Here is a 22300-nt window from a genome sequence, read left to right as displayed (position 1 = left end):
TGCTTGGTGTTGAGTGTATATTGACGATGTACATGTATGTGTAGTAAAATAAGCAAGGAGACATGGGATATGATTGAAATGAGACAACTATCCATTCAATATCAAATGAAGATTTAAAAAACTAGTAGTCTACATGTACAATGATTGAATCAATGAATGTATGTCAATCACCATCAACAAAACCCATGCAGCATAGCAGGTCAATAAATATTATCACATGAAACCAACAGCCCATACATAATACATGCACAAAAAATTGTTTTTATACCAAATTTGAAGTTTAGACATAAGAGTTAAGAGATGCGGGATGTGGTATGATTGCCAATGGAATGAGACCGCTCAGTTCACATAAGAAACAAATGATGTTGATGAAAGCAATTATTCAATCTATTGTTATTTCTTATCTTGATAGACAAAAATTGTTTTACATGTATTATACAGTATATTCGTAATTATGAGCTATAAAATCAATACATGTACAAGGCAAAATTGTACAAAAAGTATCTTCTGTTAGACAATAACCATTTTATAGTTATCATGTACGTCTTAACAAAGACATTTATTGTCAAAATAGTTTTTATACCAAATTTGAAGTTAAGACCTAAGAGTAAAGAGATGTGGTATGATTGTCAATCGAATGAGACAGCTCAGTTCACCAAAGTTCAAATGATGTTCAAGTACCGGTAAGCAATTATTCAATCTTTCCTTGATGGACAAAAGTCAGTGTTGTACATGCATATTAGTAACTGTGCGCTATAAAGTCAATACAAGGCAAAATGGTACAAAAAGTATCTTCTGTTAGACAAGAAACATTTTAGTTATGTTTGCAAAGACATTTATTGATAAATATCTATAGACACTACAATTTAGACCTACCAAGCATGAAAGTTACAAACAGAAAAGTATTACTTTTGTTTTAATACTTGATGTAAACTGCTGTTGCGTACCTCATATGAAAGTGTACCAATGTACAATCAGAAAAAGATAGTCTTCTTTGATATATGACAAGTCGCTCTTTTCAAGTTAATTTCTGTATTATACATGAATAATACATAACCAGGAATAATTCCATGACTGACTACTTGAGAGGCCGTTATACATGTATGACATGTATGACAGAGAGCTGACACTATAAAATTGCCCTATCAAATTCATGCACAAATTGATGAACGTGCTCTGATAAGAAACAAAAGTGATGTTATTAGTACAATTAAAAAATTTTGCTTGCATTGATAATTTATAACACACTGGCTAACGTTTCTTTTATGCCTATATATGTTTATGATGATTGAAACCGGCTACAGTGACATGCAGAGGCAGTTTTATAGGGTTTACCAGCATAGCTCCCTCTTTAACAGTACTTGTTCCAAACTTATGATAATGACTAGCCACTATGTATATAAAACGCAATGCAGTAATTCGTCCTGAAATGTGTTGTCAGTTCTTTTTTGCCACAAAAAATGTTTTGCACCTGTTTCCCGAGATTGAAAGAGTTTCCGAAGATGCAAATTCGCATATAGCTATAATGACATAATTTAAAAGAATAAGATTTTTTTTAATTTCTTTGACAATTGACTGAAAATAAAAAATTACAGAAGTTAACATACAAACACATTGTCAACTGCCGTCATACACATTGCATTACAATGTCCATCAAATAAAACAGTTAAACTATGCTTTTTCGTCAATTGAAACTTGAGTGAAAATCAATAATTAATACGTTTAAGAATGAATAAAGTCCTTGACCATTACAACATTGTCTATACGTGACAAAAATAAGAACACAACTCGATGCATGTGTACAAAAAATCACGTTCCGATATCGTAAGTGACGAGTATTAGTAGTAGTAATAGTGGCGAGTACCGAAGTCTCGCCGCGGAAGAGATTACGATAAACCGCGAGATTCCAATCCTTCTTACTATACAAATCCTTGTAGCATCGGAGGCAATTTCATGTTCAACCACACAGAAAATTTCACAAAAAAATATATGATAAAATCATTAGAAAAAGAATAAGAAATACTAACAAATAAATTTGGCATTAATAAAACGGGGATTCGTGTATTCAAGAGCTTATTTTCAGTGGACAACAACAAATAGAAGTTTTTAACGACCTTGACTGGCTATAATATATATAGCACTTGCACGGTCGTTCCAGTGGACATATTTCATACCAGATTACCTATTCTTTTTATATATATGACAATTATTGTTCAATCTGATACACGTACCTATAATGTACAGTATTTTGAACAGCTTCAAATATATGGGGTCCGTAGTAATACCGCAAAGGATCTCCTTAGTGCACTAAGAACAAAAATGTGCACTAAGGACCTGATAGAATGATACAACTGTTACAAAGGACATGGCATATAAAAATAGACTTTTTAAAAATTCATAATTTTAAATTTTACAATTATACCTTTTTTTAATTAGAAAGTTATCGAATGTGTATTCGACACGTGCCTAAAAAAATTGATTGTCACCTTTTTAGTGTAATAGGTAGAAATTCACGTTCGCTCAACCTTGACCCGTTCATAATCTGCTAGTATACTGTTTAAACATGTATATATGGTATTTTAAATTGTTCTCTATTTTTTTCCCATTTGTTTGTTTCTGCCGTATTTATTCTGTCTGTTATAATTTTTACTTCTAAAGTAATAAAGTATTTTCAACTCTTTTCAGTTTGGGAATTTTTAATCCTTTTAATTTTAAAAAGACAAATAATTGTGAACACTTCACGGAAAAGTGAGGATTTATATTTGGTTGCTTAACGTCCAATGGCCAATACTTCATTCATTTTTCTGATGTCAGGGACCATGCCTCACAGCAAGGTTTTATAAGGATAGAACATAGGCAAATGCAAATAGATTCTATTGACTATATCTTTGCTGCTTTGGTCTCTGCATGTATACATAATGATTCATTATGTTTTATGGGATACTTAACTTCTGTTCTATAAATTTTATATTAAAATATATTCTGATTTTTCATTTTTAATGAGATTTTAGTTTCTGTTGATTAGAGGCAGTACAAAAAACATGTTTTAATCATAATTAAGGTAAACCCAGCCCCCCTGTCAACATGACACCCAACCACACCGCTTGAAAATCTTAAAATATTTTTTAATGTTATCTTTACTATATATTGAATAGGGTGACACGTTGTCGCTACATAATAACCAGATAAAATGGATCTTGTTTATACAAAAAATATTTCAAGATTGTGGTTTCTCAAACATATGGGAGTCACAAAATTTTGTTAATAAAGAATGGTTAAAAACTGTCATAAAGCAGAGATTGCTAGATCAATATATTCAGAACTGGAATTCCCTCATTCAAAATTCGTCAAAAGGTATAAACTACAAAAATTTTAAGAAAAACTTGAAATTGAAGAATATTTTAATATTTTGGACTTCAAAGACGCTATTGTTTTTTGTCGGTTTCAAACGACTAATACTAAGTTGCCGATTGAAACAGGAAGATGGCAAAACGTAATCAGAGAAAACCGCTTTTGCAGTCTATGTAACAATCGACAAATAGGTGACGAACATCATTTTATATTTGAATGCAATTTTTTCAATCAAAAACGAAAAGAGTTTTTAACTGCATATTTTACAAAACGGCAAAATACAGTTAAATTCTCTGAAGTTATGTCAAGTACAAGAAAACCAGTTCTGAAGGAGCTTTGTTTTTTTTTATAGAAAATATAAATACTTAATTGTGTTTGTCGGCCCGTGCTTGTACTCCTGGCTTGTAACTTTTGTAACATCTCTCGCTTGTTTTGTACATATTGTAAATATTTATTGTTGTATTTGTTATCTCTGTACCGATGTAATGCATTTGCTTTATGAGAATAAAGATATATATAGTAACTTCTTTAAATATGCACAAGTCATAATTACATTGGCCAGAGGGTAACTTGATAATTAGAGGATCAAAGGATTTAATTAAGACAATCCAAGACTGCTACCTCTATATTTTATTATACATATCTTTATTAGCCTCATTTAGGGTGATACAGCAATTGCAAAACGGGTAGATACGATCTGTAATCAAATAATTAAACTAATCAAAAGTTTATTTAGAGTAACCATATGCCGGATGAACAAAAAGTTTGCCATTTATTGAAAAACATGTGGTTTTATATAACAAGAAAACTTCTCTAGTATTCTAAACATTTATCACGTACCCCCTCCCCCAAACCTCCGCTTCAAGCTCTAGATTCGCGCCTACACATTGTGAATTATATTTCTTACATCACGATGCTTATTACATTATAAAATAAAATGGTATTCATCTTCAATTGTTGAAATAAAGATGAATTGTTAAAAAAAAGCATTGACATCAGTTTTAAAGTTATTGTTCATAGGAGACAGTTATGATTTATAGTCTCTTTTTAAAACGTAATATAATTTTACCTCTTGGAGTTTTTCTATATTACTTCTGTAATCGGATTTTGAAGAACCCCACGGACACCACAAACTCTCATGCATATGTCACTCATTCAAGGTATAATGATAATATATGTCAAATCTTGTGTTGTTAACAAGGAAACGAAATCTCAAAAGCATTTTTGTCTCAATTTGTATCTCAAAATAGGGTTCTTTAATTTAAAAAAAAGCTTGCATAGCAATTTCCTTAAAAACAAAATATAACAAAGGCAAAGTTTTAAAACACAAAATTCATGTTTTTTTTATTTTTCTTTCATAAACTTGAAATTTAACCACGCTAAACCGTTAGGTTTATTCAACAACAACCATTAATTAATCAATAAGTAACGATAAAAAGACAATTGTGTATTGGATTAGGTTGATTGAACATGATGATTAGTGAATTTGCAATAAGCCGTTGGTCACGTGCCGAGTGGCACGCGTTGATTAAAAAGTCATTTAACTTCAAAATTACAATATCTATTGATACCTAACTTTACAGATATGAGGTATTTAATCATATCCTCCTATATATCCATATTCTCTGTGATCTTAAAACATCGTTTTAGTGTCCTCAGAGACATATATACACATGTGTATATATATGTCTCTAGTGTCCTTAATGCAAAAACTTTCTTCTTAGTCAGCTCCATTAAGAATTCCTTTGCGGTATTTCTACACACCGAAATATATGGCCTTATTGGTAAAATACCCACTGAAAATACCACAGTACTTAGTGTCACTAATAGTCAAATTATTGTGCCGTGAAAACTGGAAATGAAGTTTAGCGGGACATAGGAAATTACAAAAATATTAGAATTGTTTACTTACATAGTGTAAGCGGGATGCGGGAATCTAAAAAAAATAAATAGTAACTATAAAGCGAGATACGTGAACAGAACCCCCAATGAGACCCCATTAGTTGTGGCTTATTTTTGGTCTTTTTAGCTAGTTTCCTTCCCCTACATTACTTGTAATTGATCGTTTTTGTAAAGCAGCACTCGAGGTCTGACAGTATATTACCAAGAAATGCACAAAATATTGAAAAAGAAGGTTTAGAAAATTTAAATAATGGTATGCACACACACTCCCCTGTCAGCACAGACAATTATATTTTTGTAAACGCGCCAAACTCATTTCTTCCACAGTGAGACAAGCTTCCACAGTGAGACAATGTTGATGGTGGTGAAAATCTAGTCCAAATAATTATGACGTCTTGCAAGGCTATTTTATTTCTGGAACGCTTTCCTCTGACGAAGCCGAAATGTGAAACCAAATCAACAAGAAGTCTAACATTTATAATAGAACTGAATATAAAATCGAAATGTAAATGGGGAATGTATCAAAAGACCAAAGAGCAGATAGCAGCCAAAGGGCACCAATGGGTCTTCAATGCAACGAGAAAATCCAACAACCCGAGGAGGGGTTCCTAACCAAAGACAAATGGGGGGGGGGGGGGGGGTCCAACTACATGTCCCCATTCAATACAATACAATACAATACAATATGCTTTATTTGAAAAAACACTCCGTCACATTGACATGTGAAACAAGAGGTAAATTACAAAATACAATCACATACAATTAAAAAAAAAAAAAAAACAACTTAGAAATAAAATATATGGAAAATTACTTTATATTATAATATTTTAACATTATAATATTTTAGTTAACTTTGAAATGAATATAGACACATTTTTAAACAATAAGTTAATATTTGTCAATGACAGTTAGTCCTTTCATTTTTGCTTATTCTGATATTTCACATAGTACTCTGGAATATGCTGATTTCTGATATTTTTTAACTAATAAAGAATTGCATTCAAATAAATACATGAAATAATGGAATTCATTGCCAATTGCAGTTATTGAGTTAAACACAGATTGCATGTCCTTTCTTCTTTTGGAATGACTTATACCATCTTCCCAGCTCTACTGGGATTGTACATTGCAGCATCTTAATTTTGAAATATATTTACGTTCGAATGGTGTTAATTTTAAAATTCAAATGCATTGATCGTCCAATAAAGAACAATGTAGAAAGGGGGGTTCCAACATGTCCAACCCTCAGACCCTCCTGGATCCCTGCCTGTGAGGCATGCTTTAGCTTGCCATTAAACAAAAATGTATACTAGTTGAGTGATAATGGACGTCATATTAAACTCTTTGATATTAAAACAGAAACTAAAATAAGAATCATACAAAGGTCACAAAGGCCATAACTTCTGGCTCCTGACGTGGGAAAAGTGCAAAATGCAGTGGGGATGAAAGCCTTTACTGTAAATTCCTGAAATTACAATTATATAAATCCTCTCACATCTTTGCGCATTTCTTGAAATTGGTCATATTAACATGATTAATAAATGCATGCAATATTTTCAGAAAATTTCAATATATAGGCTTTTTAAAAAAAGTCAATCTTGTGCATGATTTATCAATGATTATACTTGCACAATTAACGCATGTTGTTCTCAAAACTAAGAGGTGGCTATGCTATTTATGACAATTTTCATGGTTCAGTGGTTATAGTTAAGTTTTTGTGTTTTACTTTATGCAATAGGTCTACTATATTTGTTGTATGAAATGATTGTAAGGTGTACGTCTAGTGGGATGATGTCATCTGACCTTGACCTCATTTTCATGGTTCAGTGGTCAAAATTAAGTTTTTGAGTTTTGGTCTTTATCTATTAAATACTATAAGCCATAGGTCAACTGTATTTGGTGTATAGAAATATTTTTTGATCTATATGTCAGTGGCACAGGTTTTATTTGACCTTGATCTCATTTTCACGGTTCATTGATCAGTGTTTTTGTGATTTGGTCTATTTTTCTTAAACTATAAGTAATAGGTCAACTATAATTGTTGCATTGAAGCCTTGTTAGCTGTATATGTCTGCCTGGCATGGTTCATCTGACATTGACCTCATTCTCATGGTTCATTAGTCTTTATTTATTTATCTTGGTTAATGTTAAGTTTATGTGACAGTTGTGATAAAGCTTTATACTTAGGACTATCAACATATTATCAATGATTAGTCAAAGAAGGCGAGACATTTCAGCGTGTGCACTCTTCTTATTAAACACACATTAATATACATCATGTTACGTACATTAAACAGCAAAAAAAAATATTGATGCAAGATGCCATTCAATAATAACTTTTACTCTTTTATGTATAGGACAAGAACTATAGAAGATACAGAGAAATTATAAACAGCAGAAATGATAGGCAATTTAAAATTTGCAGAAGCAAACTAAACCTAAATGGTAAGGCCACTTTTATTTATTTTTTTAAAGTTGTTGAACTTGAAAGATGATAATCATGATTACTATAAAAATTAAAAGATGTGGTATATTAAATATGAAAACTATCATGGCTTTAAGAAAGCAATTGTAGGCCTGTAACGACCTTCAATAATGAGAAAATACATACCCTATAGTCAAAGAAGGCAGCTATAAAAGACCCAAAGATGAAAAATTGAAACAATCCAACATGTCCAAACTGTAAAACTAATTACCTAGTTTATAACAAAATAAATTACAAAAAATAAATATAACCGGTATGAAACAACAACAACAACAACCACTAAATTTTAGTGTCAGACTAAACTTACAAAAACTACAGGCTCTGAACTTTGGACAGGCACAATAGGAATATGGCAACCTATGATGTAAATTTCCTGCAAACACAGACTGGACTGATGTAAATCAACTAATTTTTCGCGACTACTTTATTTTGCGTTTTATACTTTCTAGTCTTACATCACAGCTAATTATTTTTTACAAGGTTCAAGTTTACTTAATGAATTTTAATAAAGAAAGATACATATGAAAAACATTTATCATGTTTTTTGCTGTTTCTCTCTCCATTTATAACATTTTATTTGTTTATTTTGTGTATTTATAGGTGATCAGACATCTTGGTTTTCATGATCAATAGGTCATTACTGAAGAGGAAACTTAAAGTTGAAATTTATTTACAAAGTGCATAATTGGATTAATTTGAACTGGAATGTGTGCATTCCTGCAAAAAAGAAACAGGAAATTTCATCATTATCACATGATAATGCCAATAAACAAAATGGAGTTCTATCATAGATACACAAAAACACTATTGCATAAAAGCAACAACATATTATATATATTATTCGAAAGAAAGGAGAATGCAGAACAAAGGAACACCAGTTTTATCCACTCATTTATATCGCTCCCTCATATCAAATATACGGAAGAAGATCATTGAAGAACAATTTGCAAAAATGTTTTCTCTTAGAATTGAAGGAAAATGTTATAAAGTGAATAGAATAATGTATTCACTGAATTCTTACGTAGTGGATTGAAAACTGTACACAAGCTGAAACAGAAGAAAATTTTAATTTAAAATAACACGAAAAGTGTATATTTTATTATTTAATCTGCAAATATATAAACTAATTCTTTAGAACACCACAAATGGTATGACATTCAAATTGGTTGCTTATTAGTGTATTGCATTGAAACAATTTATACAAAGAAATGAAGAAAACAGAATCATTTGCTACAAATTTTTTTTATAAATCATAGTTAAATTTTATAAAAAGTATGAACAATACCTAGATCTAAACAGTCAGACTTTATCAATTTTCAATGTCATTAAAATGTTGAGTCAAACATTTATGAAAGTTTTGAATATCATTTGCATCAACTATACAGTCTTGTAATAATTATATTTATACTGTTTGTATACATGGTATAGCGAAGAAATGTTTTACAAGAACAAATAAGGGAAATTTGATGTTCAGAAATTTCTTTAGAGGAAATTTGAAGAACAATGATTTCATTAGAGGAAATTTGTTGTCTTGAAGGAAATCTTTTTCCCTTGAAAAAATCTTTTTCCTTTAGGGAAATTTGATTTCCCTTGAGGAAAACAACTATTCCTCTAAGGAAATTGTTGAAAAAAGGGGCATAACTTTTTTAACAGTGGTGCTAGAGCCAAACAATTTTAGGACAAATATCAGGGAACCAATACCAACCAAGTTATCAACTTCATTTTGACTTAACTCCAAAAATTAAGGTGAACAACTTTTGCACTCAGCGGAATTGCAAACTTGTCCCGGAGACAAATCTGCTTTTCTGAGATGTTTTACAAGGTTCCAAAAATGTGTTATGCCCTACAGCTTTCCATCCAGCTAAGGCAGAAGTATATTCTCTTTTATTCTCATATATCCAGTATTTGCAACAAATTGTAATTTTTCTGAAGAAAAAAATTCAAATGGAAAATAATGTTTGTATTGTAATATAGTATGTTCCCATGGGAAGAAAAATTGTTCCTATGTGAAAAAAAATTGTTCCCATGGGAAGAAAAATTGTTCCCATGGGAAGAAGATTTGTTCCCATGGGAAGAAATATTGTTCCCATGGGAAGAAAAATTGTTCCCATGGGAAGAAAATTTGTTCCCATGGGAAAAATTAATTCCCATGGGAACTTTTTGTATTCATCTTTTCCCATGGGAACTTTAAAGTTCCTATGGGAACTCTAAACTTCCCATGGGAAAAGTAATTTTTCCCATGGGAACTTCCAATGTTCCCATGGGAAATTCTAATATTCCCATGGGAATTATCAAATTTCCCATGGGAAATGTACTTTTAATCAGCTGCAGTGACAAGAGTGACAACAGTGACAAGTTGGGACATATGGCATTTTTTTAATTTTTCAATAATCTATCACTGGGCAAATTTTTTTTTTTGATATCTTGTAAACCGACAAAGTCAGATTTGCCGATACCGGAATGGCAAATTTGTCCCGCACAGTGTTAATACCTATCCAAATAACATGATGAATAAGATGTAATAAAGCGAGAAAATATACAGACGGAGAATCATAATGAAAAGTCAATTAGAATAAATCATCTCAATATTCAACAGTAAAACAACTAAGACAAACAATTACCTAAAAATATAAAGTAACTGCAGTACCACCGGAAAACTCGGTTAACAGCTCCTCGAGGGACACCCGTCGTATTTTTAGACCAACTGAATTCATGATATGTATCAAGTGTAATATATAAATACTCCACATACATCCACTATCATGACTGTCGGAATATTGCTTCAGAGAAATGTCAAAACAATTAGCAAAAGAATGCACATACAAGAATCGTTATGCGGACAGTTTTAAAGTGCAAATCAATATAAAATTTGATAGAATTTTTTATGAAAATATTTTTTTTTGCAGGTTCACCTTTCTTTTCTGTATGTTGGACATACACATGAGGATATTGATGCCGGTTTTAGCTAAATAGTAGATTCCCTCCGTCGAAATGACGCAGAAAGAATCCCTGAGCTTTTGGATCTCTTACCAAATCCAAGCAATTTAATTTGGCAATACGGTATTAGGAACTGGCTTGAAACATTTATTGCTGATGTACGGAAACATACCAAGCCATTACATTATAAATTTACAATGGATGAAGTATCTAATAAGATTAAATTGTGTTACAAATCCAATCATGCTGGGCCTTGGAAGATTTCAACAAGTGGAATGTTCATGTTTAACGATAAAGGGGAAGTAGGATTGCCAAAGGGTGTACCAAAAGTATCCACGTCAGTTTTTGACAAAATATCTATCGAAAAAATTGAAAGTGGAATTAATGACTGGAAATGTCTCTTCACGGATCAAATAGAACATCACCAATTTAATTGGTGGAAGAGCCGGGTTAACTACATGAAGAAATTAAGAGATGATAATCAATTTATGAAAAGTGAAATCATACAAAACGCAGTTTGGTACTTTGATAAATTACCGAAGATTAGAGTGACACCAGACTGTTTGGATGCTAACAACCCACCAAAGGAAATAGAGGACATGGTAAATCAAGAGCTTATAGAACACGAGGTAAGAACTAAATAATCATCAACGATTCTGACCTCGTCCACAAAGTCCCCTTTAATTCTCCGCTGTGAATTTAAAGTCTTCAGTTGACACACAAATTATATTCCGATTCCAATGTTTTTATTCGATTTCTTACTTTCTTTTTAGTTTTAATATGTTTGTCTGGACGATAACATACAATGTTTTTATTTTATTTCGTACTTTCTTTGTAGTTTTAATGTGTTTGCCTGGACGACACAAAAACACAGACATTATTGCAAGATCTTGCAAGGTTTTCATCGAAGGGAATAGTGTGACTTTATTTGTTTAATACATTATTTTCCTTCTATCATTTCATTTATAGGTCATAGACAATACTATGTCTGTATGTTTACATCATAAATCAGGAAAAGAGTAGGTCCGGTAAGGCCCCTTTTTGGCCCAAAAATATAACAGTTTTACAAAATTGTTAAAATGTAGACTTTGAGTTATTTATTGGACAGTTGAATGCTTCTGCTACATAAATATGGGCTGTTTTTGACAATACAATGCACATATATCGGGTTGTAGCACCATTAAGTCATGCTAAATTACTGAAATCTTCAAAATTGTATCATTTTAGTTAAATTTTAGACGGTTTCCGTGTAAAACGAAAGTACCCGCATTCGTGTTCATCCTTAATATTGCAATGTAAGTTGTATTTTATGATAATACATGACATATGTAAAGGTTGTGGATGAAAACGGATGCGTCCACTTTCATTTTTTACAAAAACCATCTGAAAAGTGACGTTTTTTGGCATATTTGAGAGATTTTTCATATTTGAGCTTCAATCGGATCGTTTTTAATGACTTAATCAGTTAAATTCTTTCACATAAACTAATTGGATCAAGTGAAATAGACAATTAAGTGTTTAAAAAGTGGTCAAAGTCTTTCGTCAGATGAAACTGAAGTTTGAGGCCAAAATGAGTCCTTACCGGACCTACTCCTTTTATAACTTACTGTTTTTCTATTCTATAGCGAGTACATATTTTTTTTATCGTACAGGTTAATAAAAGGGATGCATTAATATGCTATGGCCTTTTTGCCTGGAGAAGTGTAAACCCTATTTTCGTCATAATTTCTAACATTCAGAAATATACACTTCAAGTCAAATATTAGTGGATAATGAATATTAATTAAAAAAACGATTTCTCCTATGCAATAATACATTTGATATTGATCTGTTACACCTTATATACTAGTAGAACATCAGTATTTTTCTATCATAGATACAGATAACCCAGAAAAGAAAAAAGAAAACAAAGTGAACAAGACAAAACCAGACCTGAATTGAAAAAGCAGAAGAAAGGCAAAAAAGGTACGCTATTGTACAGTTCTTTTTACAGTAGCATTTGGAGGAGCAATGACGATTTTGTTCAATGCCGTTACCGGTGGCATTCATTACCACTGTTTGTTATTACAAAAAAACGGACATATTTTAGTTTGTTTGAATATTCAAAATATGCATAGGGGGAGTTGGCATATGATATATTGCTTATAGAATTCTTTTAGTTCAACTGATTTCAAAGTATTTTTTAATAAGTTAAGTCAAACGCGTTGTCTTTGCTTGCTAATATTACTGAGAAAACAAAATATTTTTCTTCTTTTCAAATTAAATATTTTTCATTTGAGCAAAACATCTGGACATTTTATTAGCAAACTCAACTTGAAATCGGTAATTGACTACTTTATAATATTTATTTGATTTTCTTTGTTCATCAATCAACAACATTTAAGGTCGATTTTGTTGTATTTTCAGGAAATACAAAGAACATGACAACTAGACGCACCATATATGGCTATATATGTCAAACGAAACATATATTTTATTCTATAATACAGGAACTAATAGAAGTCATTTTCGTTTTTGATTTGATTTGTTATATACACGAGTATTCATATTTTTTGTGGCTATTTTACCTAGCAATTGAACAACATATGGTTTCAACAGCAACAGTACAATTATGTTTTATTCAAAATATTGTGCATGCTTTGATATGTAATTTTCAAGAATTTAAATTTTCTACTTGTGCTGTACTGACATTAAACAGTTTGTAATTATATTTCCTTTTGAAAAAACATTGATTTCTATCTCGTGTACTTTTCTTTAATTTGATGGATACACGAATACTTGGTAGCGTGATCACCCCGAGTGCGAGAGGTCGTAGGTTAGAACCCGGCTGGATGAAAACGGAGACTTTAGAATTTGTATTTGCTGCTTCTCCGCTTTGCACGCAGCATGCAGGAGTTTGATCAAAGGATTGATTGGCTCGAAGTGATAATGCTATGTCCGTCTCGGTGGACTGTTATCTTATGAACAACATGGCGGTTGTCACATGTGAAGCAGTATTTTTTTCCCTTTCGGAGTTGCCGAGATCGCCCCCGGCTTTTGGTGGGATTCGTGTTGCTTGTAGGTTTTAATTTCTTTGACGTTTCTTCTTGACTATTGCTTGTCTTTTCTTTTGTAGCCATGGCGTTAGTTTACTTTCGATTTATGAGTTTGAATGTCCCTCTGGTATCTTTTACTCCTCCTTTATGAATTAGCTTGTTAAAAATCCGACTCAGCGTGTGGTTCAAGTGAAAAGTAAAGTTATTTTTCATGTTACATTAACTTGTTTTTGTCCTGAATATGCATATTTATTTCCCGCTGGATAGTGCGCAGCCAACATAATCACCAAGATTCATCTTTTATTTCGTATTTCGTTTTTAGACGGAATGTAAATCTTTGCAAAATGCTGTAGAAATGGATAAATTCACATAATGGGGACATTTCCCCATTCCGTGTTTATTGTTTATTTCTTCGACATAGAAAATGACCAATTACACAGCCTGTTTTAAAGATTATTTTCATGTGGGGAAATTTCCCCAATATTGTTTAGTGTTCACGTATGTGTTGTCTTCCTGTATGGATGTTTTCCCACTACTTGTAATTTAATGGGGAAATTTCCCCATTTCGAATTCTTTTATCACCATATTGAAAGTCATATTTAATTTGGGGATATTTCCCCACTTTATTCATGATGTTAATTACAGTTACTAACACACACTTCTTAAACTTAAAATTATCTTTGAAGAAAAGTGGGGATATTTCCCCAGTCTGAAGGTCTTTGTTCTGGAGATATTTCCCCAGTCTAAAGGTCTTTTTATTCCGGGGATATTTCCCCATTTTCATTTTTTTTTTAAATTCATTATGATCATAGATGAGGAATAATTTCAATGTTTACATTTTAATGTATGTTATAGCAAGGACTTTCATCATTTTTTGTTGCTGCATGAATATAAAGTTAACATCAGGTGTAATTTTTGATAAATTTTCACTAATTTTTAGCAACTGAATCGCCTTGCCTTCTTCAAATAAAGATGTTTTTTACAATGAAATGAATGTTTCTTTTTGTAATTTTATTAGGGTGTGAAAGTGTTGACCGAAACCCATTTTTTCCGCGCTTCATTCTAAAAATGTGTTCACGATTAACACTTTTACACCCCAATACAATTACAAAAAGAAGCATTCATTTCTTATAATAACATTTTTTTACACCAAAAAAAACATGACACAGAAGTTTTATCAAGTTGTGTTTTATATCTTTACTTTTTCTGTAGAAGCAACTATGTTTATTCATTAGCTTTGTGTATTACACAACTGTATACGGAGTATAACACAATTGTGTATTGTATTTACTAACAGTAGATACTGTTTTCATTAATTTGAATTGTGTTTTACCTCTGCAAAAGTCCTCATCTTCATCAGAATTATCACGACAATCCTGGTATCCATTACACACCATAGAAAATCCAACACACTGAAGGTCATCCTTACATTTTACAGATCTTTCCGGGCATATATTAGCTGTATAAAAGAAAAAGAAAAACTCGTTTTAGAAAAGTTTATCTTTTTTCAGACGTCAATTTAATCCATTTCCTGTCGAGAATTTCGAGCTTTCGCTTACATGGACTTCACATCGTTTTATTCTACTTTCTGTTTTTAAGATCTTTTGGGATTCCGTAGTATGACGTTATGATTAACACCTTAACAAAGTTTAATGGTAAAAAATTTCCTGGCTAATGTTATTATTACTTAAGAAATGAATGCTTCTTTTTGTAATTTGATTGGGTTGTAAAAGTGATGACCGAAGAACACTTTTATGAAGCGCGGAAGCGCTTCATTCTAAAAAATGTGTGCACGATTAACACTTTTACACCCCAATAAAATTACAAAAAGAAGCATACATTTCTTATTATAACATGTTATGCTACAAAATCCATGACACAACATTGTTAACAATTTTTCTTTTGTTTATCTTTACCCTTTTTTGTAGAAGCACGTGTCGTCACGAATGTAACATTTCATTTTGATAAGAAGGTAATTTGTTTAATGACGCGCGATTGTTGTTAACCAATTACTAGAAAAGAACATAGAACGCAGTGTGTTCTGTTCCATGTACATACAGCGTTTAACCAAACTGGTTCAGTAACTAATGTTTTTATTTCCACCACTGAATGGGTGACACTGAATGGGGGTAACTAAGTATACATTAAGTTATTCTAAACACTAGAATTAGAAAAAAACAAGTTTTAGACCTGGCCCAATATGTGCATAGCGTTGTAATATTTAATAAAAAGTCTCGTAGATGTGTATATAACCATCGTGGCATGATATAATTTTGGTACTAATGATTTAGCAAATTTTCAGTTTCAAGAATATCCAGATATAAAAGATAGTAAGGTCATTTACCTTATCTACAAGCTGGCATTGTCGTTGTTTTTGGACGAGTGGTCTTTAATAGATAATATGATCATCAGTATGCGGATGTATTAAACCCATTTTAATATTCTAAAACGTAATGTTAGTAAAAGCATATGGACACGATAAAACACAAGTAAATTGAAAGGTGCAAATCAGGAATATCTTATACATACAATATTACGATTTACCTTTGCAAAAATCTTCGTCTTCGTCAGATTGATCACGGCAATCATTGTGTCCGTCACAGAGACTACGGTGATACACACATTGAAGACCATTCCGACTTTCTATGTGGTTGTACAAATTGTATTTCTCACATTCTTCCGCTGTAAGTTGAATGGCTATTTATATACTTGTTTAGGTCAATATATATATAAATTTGATTACTTTAATTAATATTTAATGAATTCTAAAGATTCAAAATATGATGAACGGATTATATAAACCGGAGGAAAAATATAATACAAGCCCAAACAAAATAAATACAAAAAAGTCTAAATTGAAAACAACTTTCAAACCTATGATTGTTTTGGATAAAAACCGCAATTTTTATTCGTGTGCATGTAACAAATTTCGTTGTAGAGGGGTCTTAATACAGCACAAACAACATTTTCCGAAAAACCAAAAGAGTGAAAATATATATTTTAACAAAACGCATTTGACTTACAGGTCGAACAATTGATGTTCTTAAACCCTGCTGACTGCCATTGAGGATTGCAAGATAAATTGATCACAAGGTGTAACAAAATGGGTCTCTGTATTAATTTAATACAAGTAGAAAACAATAAACTTGCGGCAAAGACGGTAAACCACAACATGAGGTGCTAAATTTTTTAAACCATATCAGTATTTCGACAATTAATGTCTTTTAGTGATGTCAGGGATCGAGAAGCATTTGGAAGACCATTTAATTTACCTCAATTTAGGATAGACTCTTGAATTATAAAGAGTCAAAATAGGATGAACGGATTATATCAACCGGAGGAAAAATATAATACAAGCCTAAACGAAATGAATGTAAACAAGTCAAAATTGAAAACAATGTTCAAACCTATGATTTCGTTGGAAAAAAACCGCAATTTGTATTCGTATGCATGTAACAAATTTCGGACCCCACCAAAAACTAGGAGTAATTTTAGGTGCTCCGGAGGGGGAAGCAGATCCTGCTTATTATTTGACGTCATATATTTAGTTATAAAACGACACAGGACACAATTTTTAAGCGAAAAGCAACAGTTTTAATTATTCTCCAATAATAAAAGAAATTCTGAAGTTTTTGAAAGTCTCAATATTTCTCCATAAAAACTCAGTATAGATACCAAAATTTTAATGTGCTTGTTTCGTCAAAACTGATGGAAGCACAAATCAAATACGAAGTGGCGTTATATTTCTTTAATACTGGTACTAGAAATTGTTTCCTCTTAAAGCAATGCAAACTATGCTATTCTAAAGTTATTCATTCTATTCATGATTTTGAACATGTCTTCTTCAGTATTTATATTGATTATTTAATTGTATACATAATTAGTATCAAAATGTTATTACGGCAATTAAGCAACTTTTGTTATTCAGTAGCTTTGTGTAGTACACAACTGTATACGGATTATAACACAATTGTGTATAGTATTTACTAAAAGAAGACCTTATTTTCAATAATTTTGATTTGTGTTTTACCTCTGCAAAAGTCCTCATCTTCATCAGAATTATCACGACAATCCTGGACTCCATTACACGGCGCCGTAACGTGAACACACTGTATATCATCCTTACAGGTTTCATATCCTTCCGGGCATATATTAGCTGTATAAAAGAAAAAGACAAACTCGTTTTAGAAAAGTTTATATTTTTTCAGACGTCAATGTAATCCATTTGCTGTCGAGAATGTCAGCACAAAACTTTAAGTGTACATCTTGACCCTGTCGTTATTTTCATTATCAAAAGTCATGTAAATACAAATGTTTTCTTTTATCAGGAAACGTTTCCGGTTCTGATTGAAAGAAGATGTTTCCAGTTTCCGCTTACATGGACTTCACATCGTTTTATTCTACTTTCTGTTTTTAATATCTTTTAAGATTCCTTAGTATTTAGTAATGATAAACACCGTAACAAAGTTTAATGGCCAAAAACATTCCTGGCTAATGTTATTATTACTTAAGAAATGACTGCTTTCTTTTAAAAAAAATTGTAGTTTTACTGGGGTGTAAAAATGTTGACCGTAGCACATTTTTATGAAGTGCGGAAGCGCTTCATTCTAAACATGTGTGCACGATTAACACTTTTTCACCCCAATAGAATTACAAAAAGAAGCATACATTTCTTATATTAACATTTTTATGCTAAAAAGACCATGACACAAAAGTATTATCAAGTTTTTTCTTTTGTTTATCTGTACCTTTTTTATAGAAGCACGTGTGATCACGAATGTAACATTTCATTTTGATATGAAAGTTAATTTATGAATGACGCGCGATTGTTGTTAACCAAATACTAGAAAAGAACATAGAACGCAGTGTGTTCTGTTCTCTGTACGCACAGCCTTTAACAGAACTGGTTCAGTAACTTATGTTTTTATTTCCATCACTGAATGGGTGACACTGCTGGGGGTAACTAAGTATACATTAAGGTATTCTTAACACTGGAATTCGAGAAAACAAGTTTTAGACCTGGCACAATATTTGGATATCGTTGTAATATTTAATAAAAGTCTCGTAGATGTGTATATAATCATCGTGGTATGATATAGTTTCGGTACTAATGATTAAGCAAATTTTTAGTCTATAAGAATACGCAGATATAAAAGATAGTAAGGTCATTCACCGTATTTACAAGCTGGCATTGTCGTTGTTTTGGACGAGTGGTCTTTAATAGTTAATATGATTATCATTATGCGGATGTATTAAACCCATTTCAATATTCTGAAACTTAATGTCTGTAAAAGCATATGGACATGATTAAACAACAGTAAATTAAAAGGTGCAAATCAGGAATATCTTATACATACAATATTATGATTTACCTTTGCAAAAGTCTTCGTCTTCGTCAGATTTATCACGGCAGTTATTGAATCCGTTACAGAAAGATTTGTGATGCACACATTGAATACCATCCCGACATTTTATGTGGTTGAATCTCTCACATTCTTTCGCTGTAAGATGAATGGCTATTTATATACTTTTTTAAAATCAATATATATATATATATAAATTGAGGTAAATTAAATGGCCTTCCAAATACTTTTCGCTCCCTAACATCACTGAAGAAACATTAATTGTAAACAATTAAGCACCTCATGTTGTGGTTTACCATCTTTATTGTTTTCTACTTGGTATTAAATTAATATAGAGATCCATTTTGTTACACCTTATGATCAATTCATTTGGCAATCGTCAATGGCATTCAGCAGGGTTTAAGAACATCATTTGTTCGACCTGTTAGTCAAATGCTTTTTGTTAAAATAATTTTTTTCACTCTTTTGGTCTTTTGGAAAACGTTGTTTGTGCTGTATTTAGACCCTTCTACAACGACATTTGTTACATGCACACGTATAAAAATTGCGGTTTTTATCCAACGCAATCATAGATTTGAACGTTGTTTTCAATTTAGACTTGTTTATATATATATATTAATTTATGTCCTAAAGATGTTAACTTCTATGTCATTTGGTCTATGTCAGAGTGTTATCTCATTTGCAAACATACTACATCTTCTTTCTTTTATAATAGCTCCACGCAGAAGTCGTCTGACGATATTGTCTTACTTGCCATTCTTGCTATTCGAAGTTTCTCTCTGTCCATTACATTTTGAAGATAATAGACAATACAAATTGTAAAATTCGTTATTTAAAGGCAATAACTACTAGTCGTCTGACATTTTTTCTGTTAATAGCCGGTATGTAGATTTTAACATTTTGAACATTTCATTCCTCTTAGATTTTCTTTATTTATAGAGGCTTTCAAGATAAACGACAAACAAGCTATGTTCTATTTGATAAGGCTTCTAGACATGTTGGTTTGAAAGTGGGGTCATTAGACAATAATTTGTCTCCTAGATACCCAAATAATGATTTAGGGCAATTTGGGTTAATTGGGGACATAGGTTCAAAGGAGAAAATGTGTGTAAAAGTTACGGGCGACGACGATGGACGACGGACAAAAAAGTCAGAAGGAATTGATAAAAAATGTGTGAATATTTATGATATATGCAAGATTTAATCTTGATATTTAAAAAATAATAACACACAATTCTTATGTACTTTGGGTATTTTGATGCTACTTTATTATCGTTTATTGAAAACTCCTGTCATAATATTTGGTGTAATCTAAAGTCATTTTTATCAACATACAATATACACATGCACGTTGCAACTTTCATTTTTTATAGTACTGAGTGGATGCCGCTGTTGTTGGACTTTTAGTTCCCAAAGGGTATCATCATCTCAGTAATATCTGATTAGGTATGGAAGTGATTGTTAACATACATAAATGGTCCGATTATAAAATTTAAAAAATGAAGAAACTAAGGTTCCAACTCCCTCATGCAAATTGATCTTTGATGGATTAGGCTATTATTTTGCGATCCCTTTTGGTTAAACAGCTTTTCACATGCTTCGGTACTTATTCATCTTTTGCTTTCAAACATTTTGCGTTGATGCAGATAAATCAAGAACAGTTTTCGGATACATTCCATTTACAAATTGTTACTTTCATTTGTTTTGGAAAATAACATGATTCACATTGTGGTGTCACTTGTTTACCAGAAAAGTTTCAATTAAAAATAAATGAACATTAAACATGCATTGTTTGTATGGAGTTTAAACGATTTACATTTTTATATCAATTCACAGACTTACCTGATGTCGATATCAATGTGCAGAATCCATATACAAAGATTGTTAGCAGAAGGTAATTCATTTTGTCCTGTTAAAATACATACAAAATTACAGAATCCGTATCCATAGTGCTATGTTTTACGGAAAATAATATGTAATAATTTTGTAGAAAGTTATTTTTTCCCCTGGAATGTGCATTCCATACAAATTTTCAATGAATAATGCAATTCAGAATGATTTAATTCGGACATTAAATTATAACTAAATCCTTTTGGTATCTGTTGCCTCTCTTTTTTCACAAATAATACCCGTTTAATATCTTTTCCATGACAGTAGTATTGTTTAGCTGTAATTGATAGCTATTTTGAAAATACAAAGCTTCCAACCTCGTTATCCATCAAAATCCGAAGAAATCAAAATAATAGAATAAATTGTGAAAGATTTTCAATTAGTTCATTGCCTCTTTATTTCCCCCATTGTGGCATTTTAACTGAGTTTCAATTCGAAGTGATATATGCATAGCACGTGACGTTTATCTTGTCGACATAACCTACTTTTACGTAATACAAACTTTACTCAGTACTCGGAGTACAAAATGTGTACTCACAACACCAAACGAAGTATATTGATTGGTTGATTTCTGAATCTGAGTTAAAAAAAGAAGAAAAAAAGAATAATTTATTAAATCGAAAACAGTCCTTTTCAAATGAGATCATTTTCCGACACATTTAACCAGTACAAAAAAAGTATGAACAATATGTTTCTACAAGTAAGTGTCCCTTATAAGTATTGAATTACCTGTTTGTTTAATGATCTATTCAGTTATTTCTTTTTTAGAAATTGCAGATCGCAGATAGTTATTTTCTGGTAATTTGAAGGTATAAACTATATTCCACTATTACATTAGCGTAATAAAAACACATTTTAAGTTTCATAAATCATTTATCTAATTGTATAATATACAATTTGGTTAAAGGAAATATAATTATCTGTATAATTTCAAATGTATTTTGACGCTTTGATTTTTAATTCGTTCATCCACACATCCGTTAGAACATTTAACGTAACTTCCCGCTATTACCATGATTACGTATATTTCAAATTGAATAATATATTAGATGTAATCATAGAAGTAATATATGAACATTCGTTTAGGGTTAATATCAAAAATACTTACCTTAGAGACGTTTGATCATTCAACGAACACGAGATAATTCAATCTCACGGTACTCTCAAGGTACATATATTTATAGAGTCTTTACCATTTCATAGAAATATTAAAAAGGCCAATTACAACCAATTATTAGATATTTAAAAGTAGTTCCCTTTTGTCGGTTTTTGAAATGGCATCTGAAACTGTATACGTGCAAAGGTTAAATAAAGGTCAACCCATTTGACAAGCCTAA

At 31.4% G+C, this 22300-nt stretch overlaps 1 protein-coding gene and 1 long non-coding RNA gene across 3 annotated transcripts in view; both read left to right on the top strand.

The window, feature by feature from the left end:
- Positions 1 to 11460, top strand: part of LOC143053510 (uncharacterized) — a 37776-nt gene extending 26316 nt beyond the window's left edge. For both annotated transcript variants that reach the window (XR_012971386.1, XM_076226305.1), the window contains exon 3: positions 10645 to 11460. Coding sequence is in view for 1 of the 2 variants with exons in the window: in XM_076226305.1 (XP_076082420.1) it covers positions 10645 to 10682 (38 nt within the window). In the remaining variant the exon portion in view is untranslated. The remainder of the gene's footprint in view (positions 1 to 10644) is intronic.
- Positions 5410 to 9092, top strand: LOC143053506 (uncharacterized). The gene is made up of 3 exons (XR_012971382.1): positions 5410 to 5506; positions 7611 to 7698; positions 8339 to 9092. It is a non-coding gene; the product is annotated as an uncharacterized LOC143053506 (long non-coding RNA).
- Positions 11461 to 22300: the final 10840 nt, after the last annotated feature.

The sequence above is a fragment of the Mytilus galloprovincialis genome, chromosome 12, assembly GCF_965363235.1.
Source record: "Mytilus galloprovincialis chromosome 12, xbMytGall1.hap1.1, whole genome shotgun sequence".
NCBI lineage: Eukaryota > Metazoa > Mollusca > Bivalvia > Mytilida > Mytilidae > Mytilus > Mytilus galloprovincialis.
The sequence above is the reverse complement of the archived record's forward strand: the minus strand, read 5'-3'. Positions and strand labels throughout refer to the sequence as shown.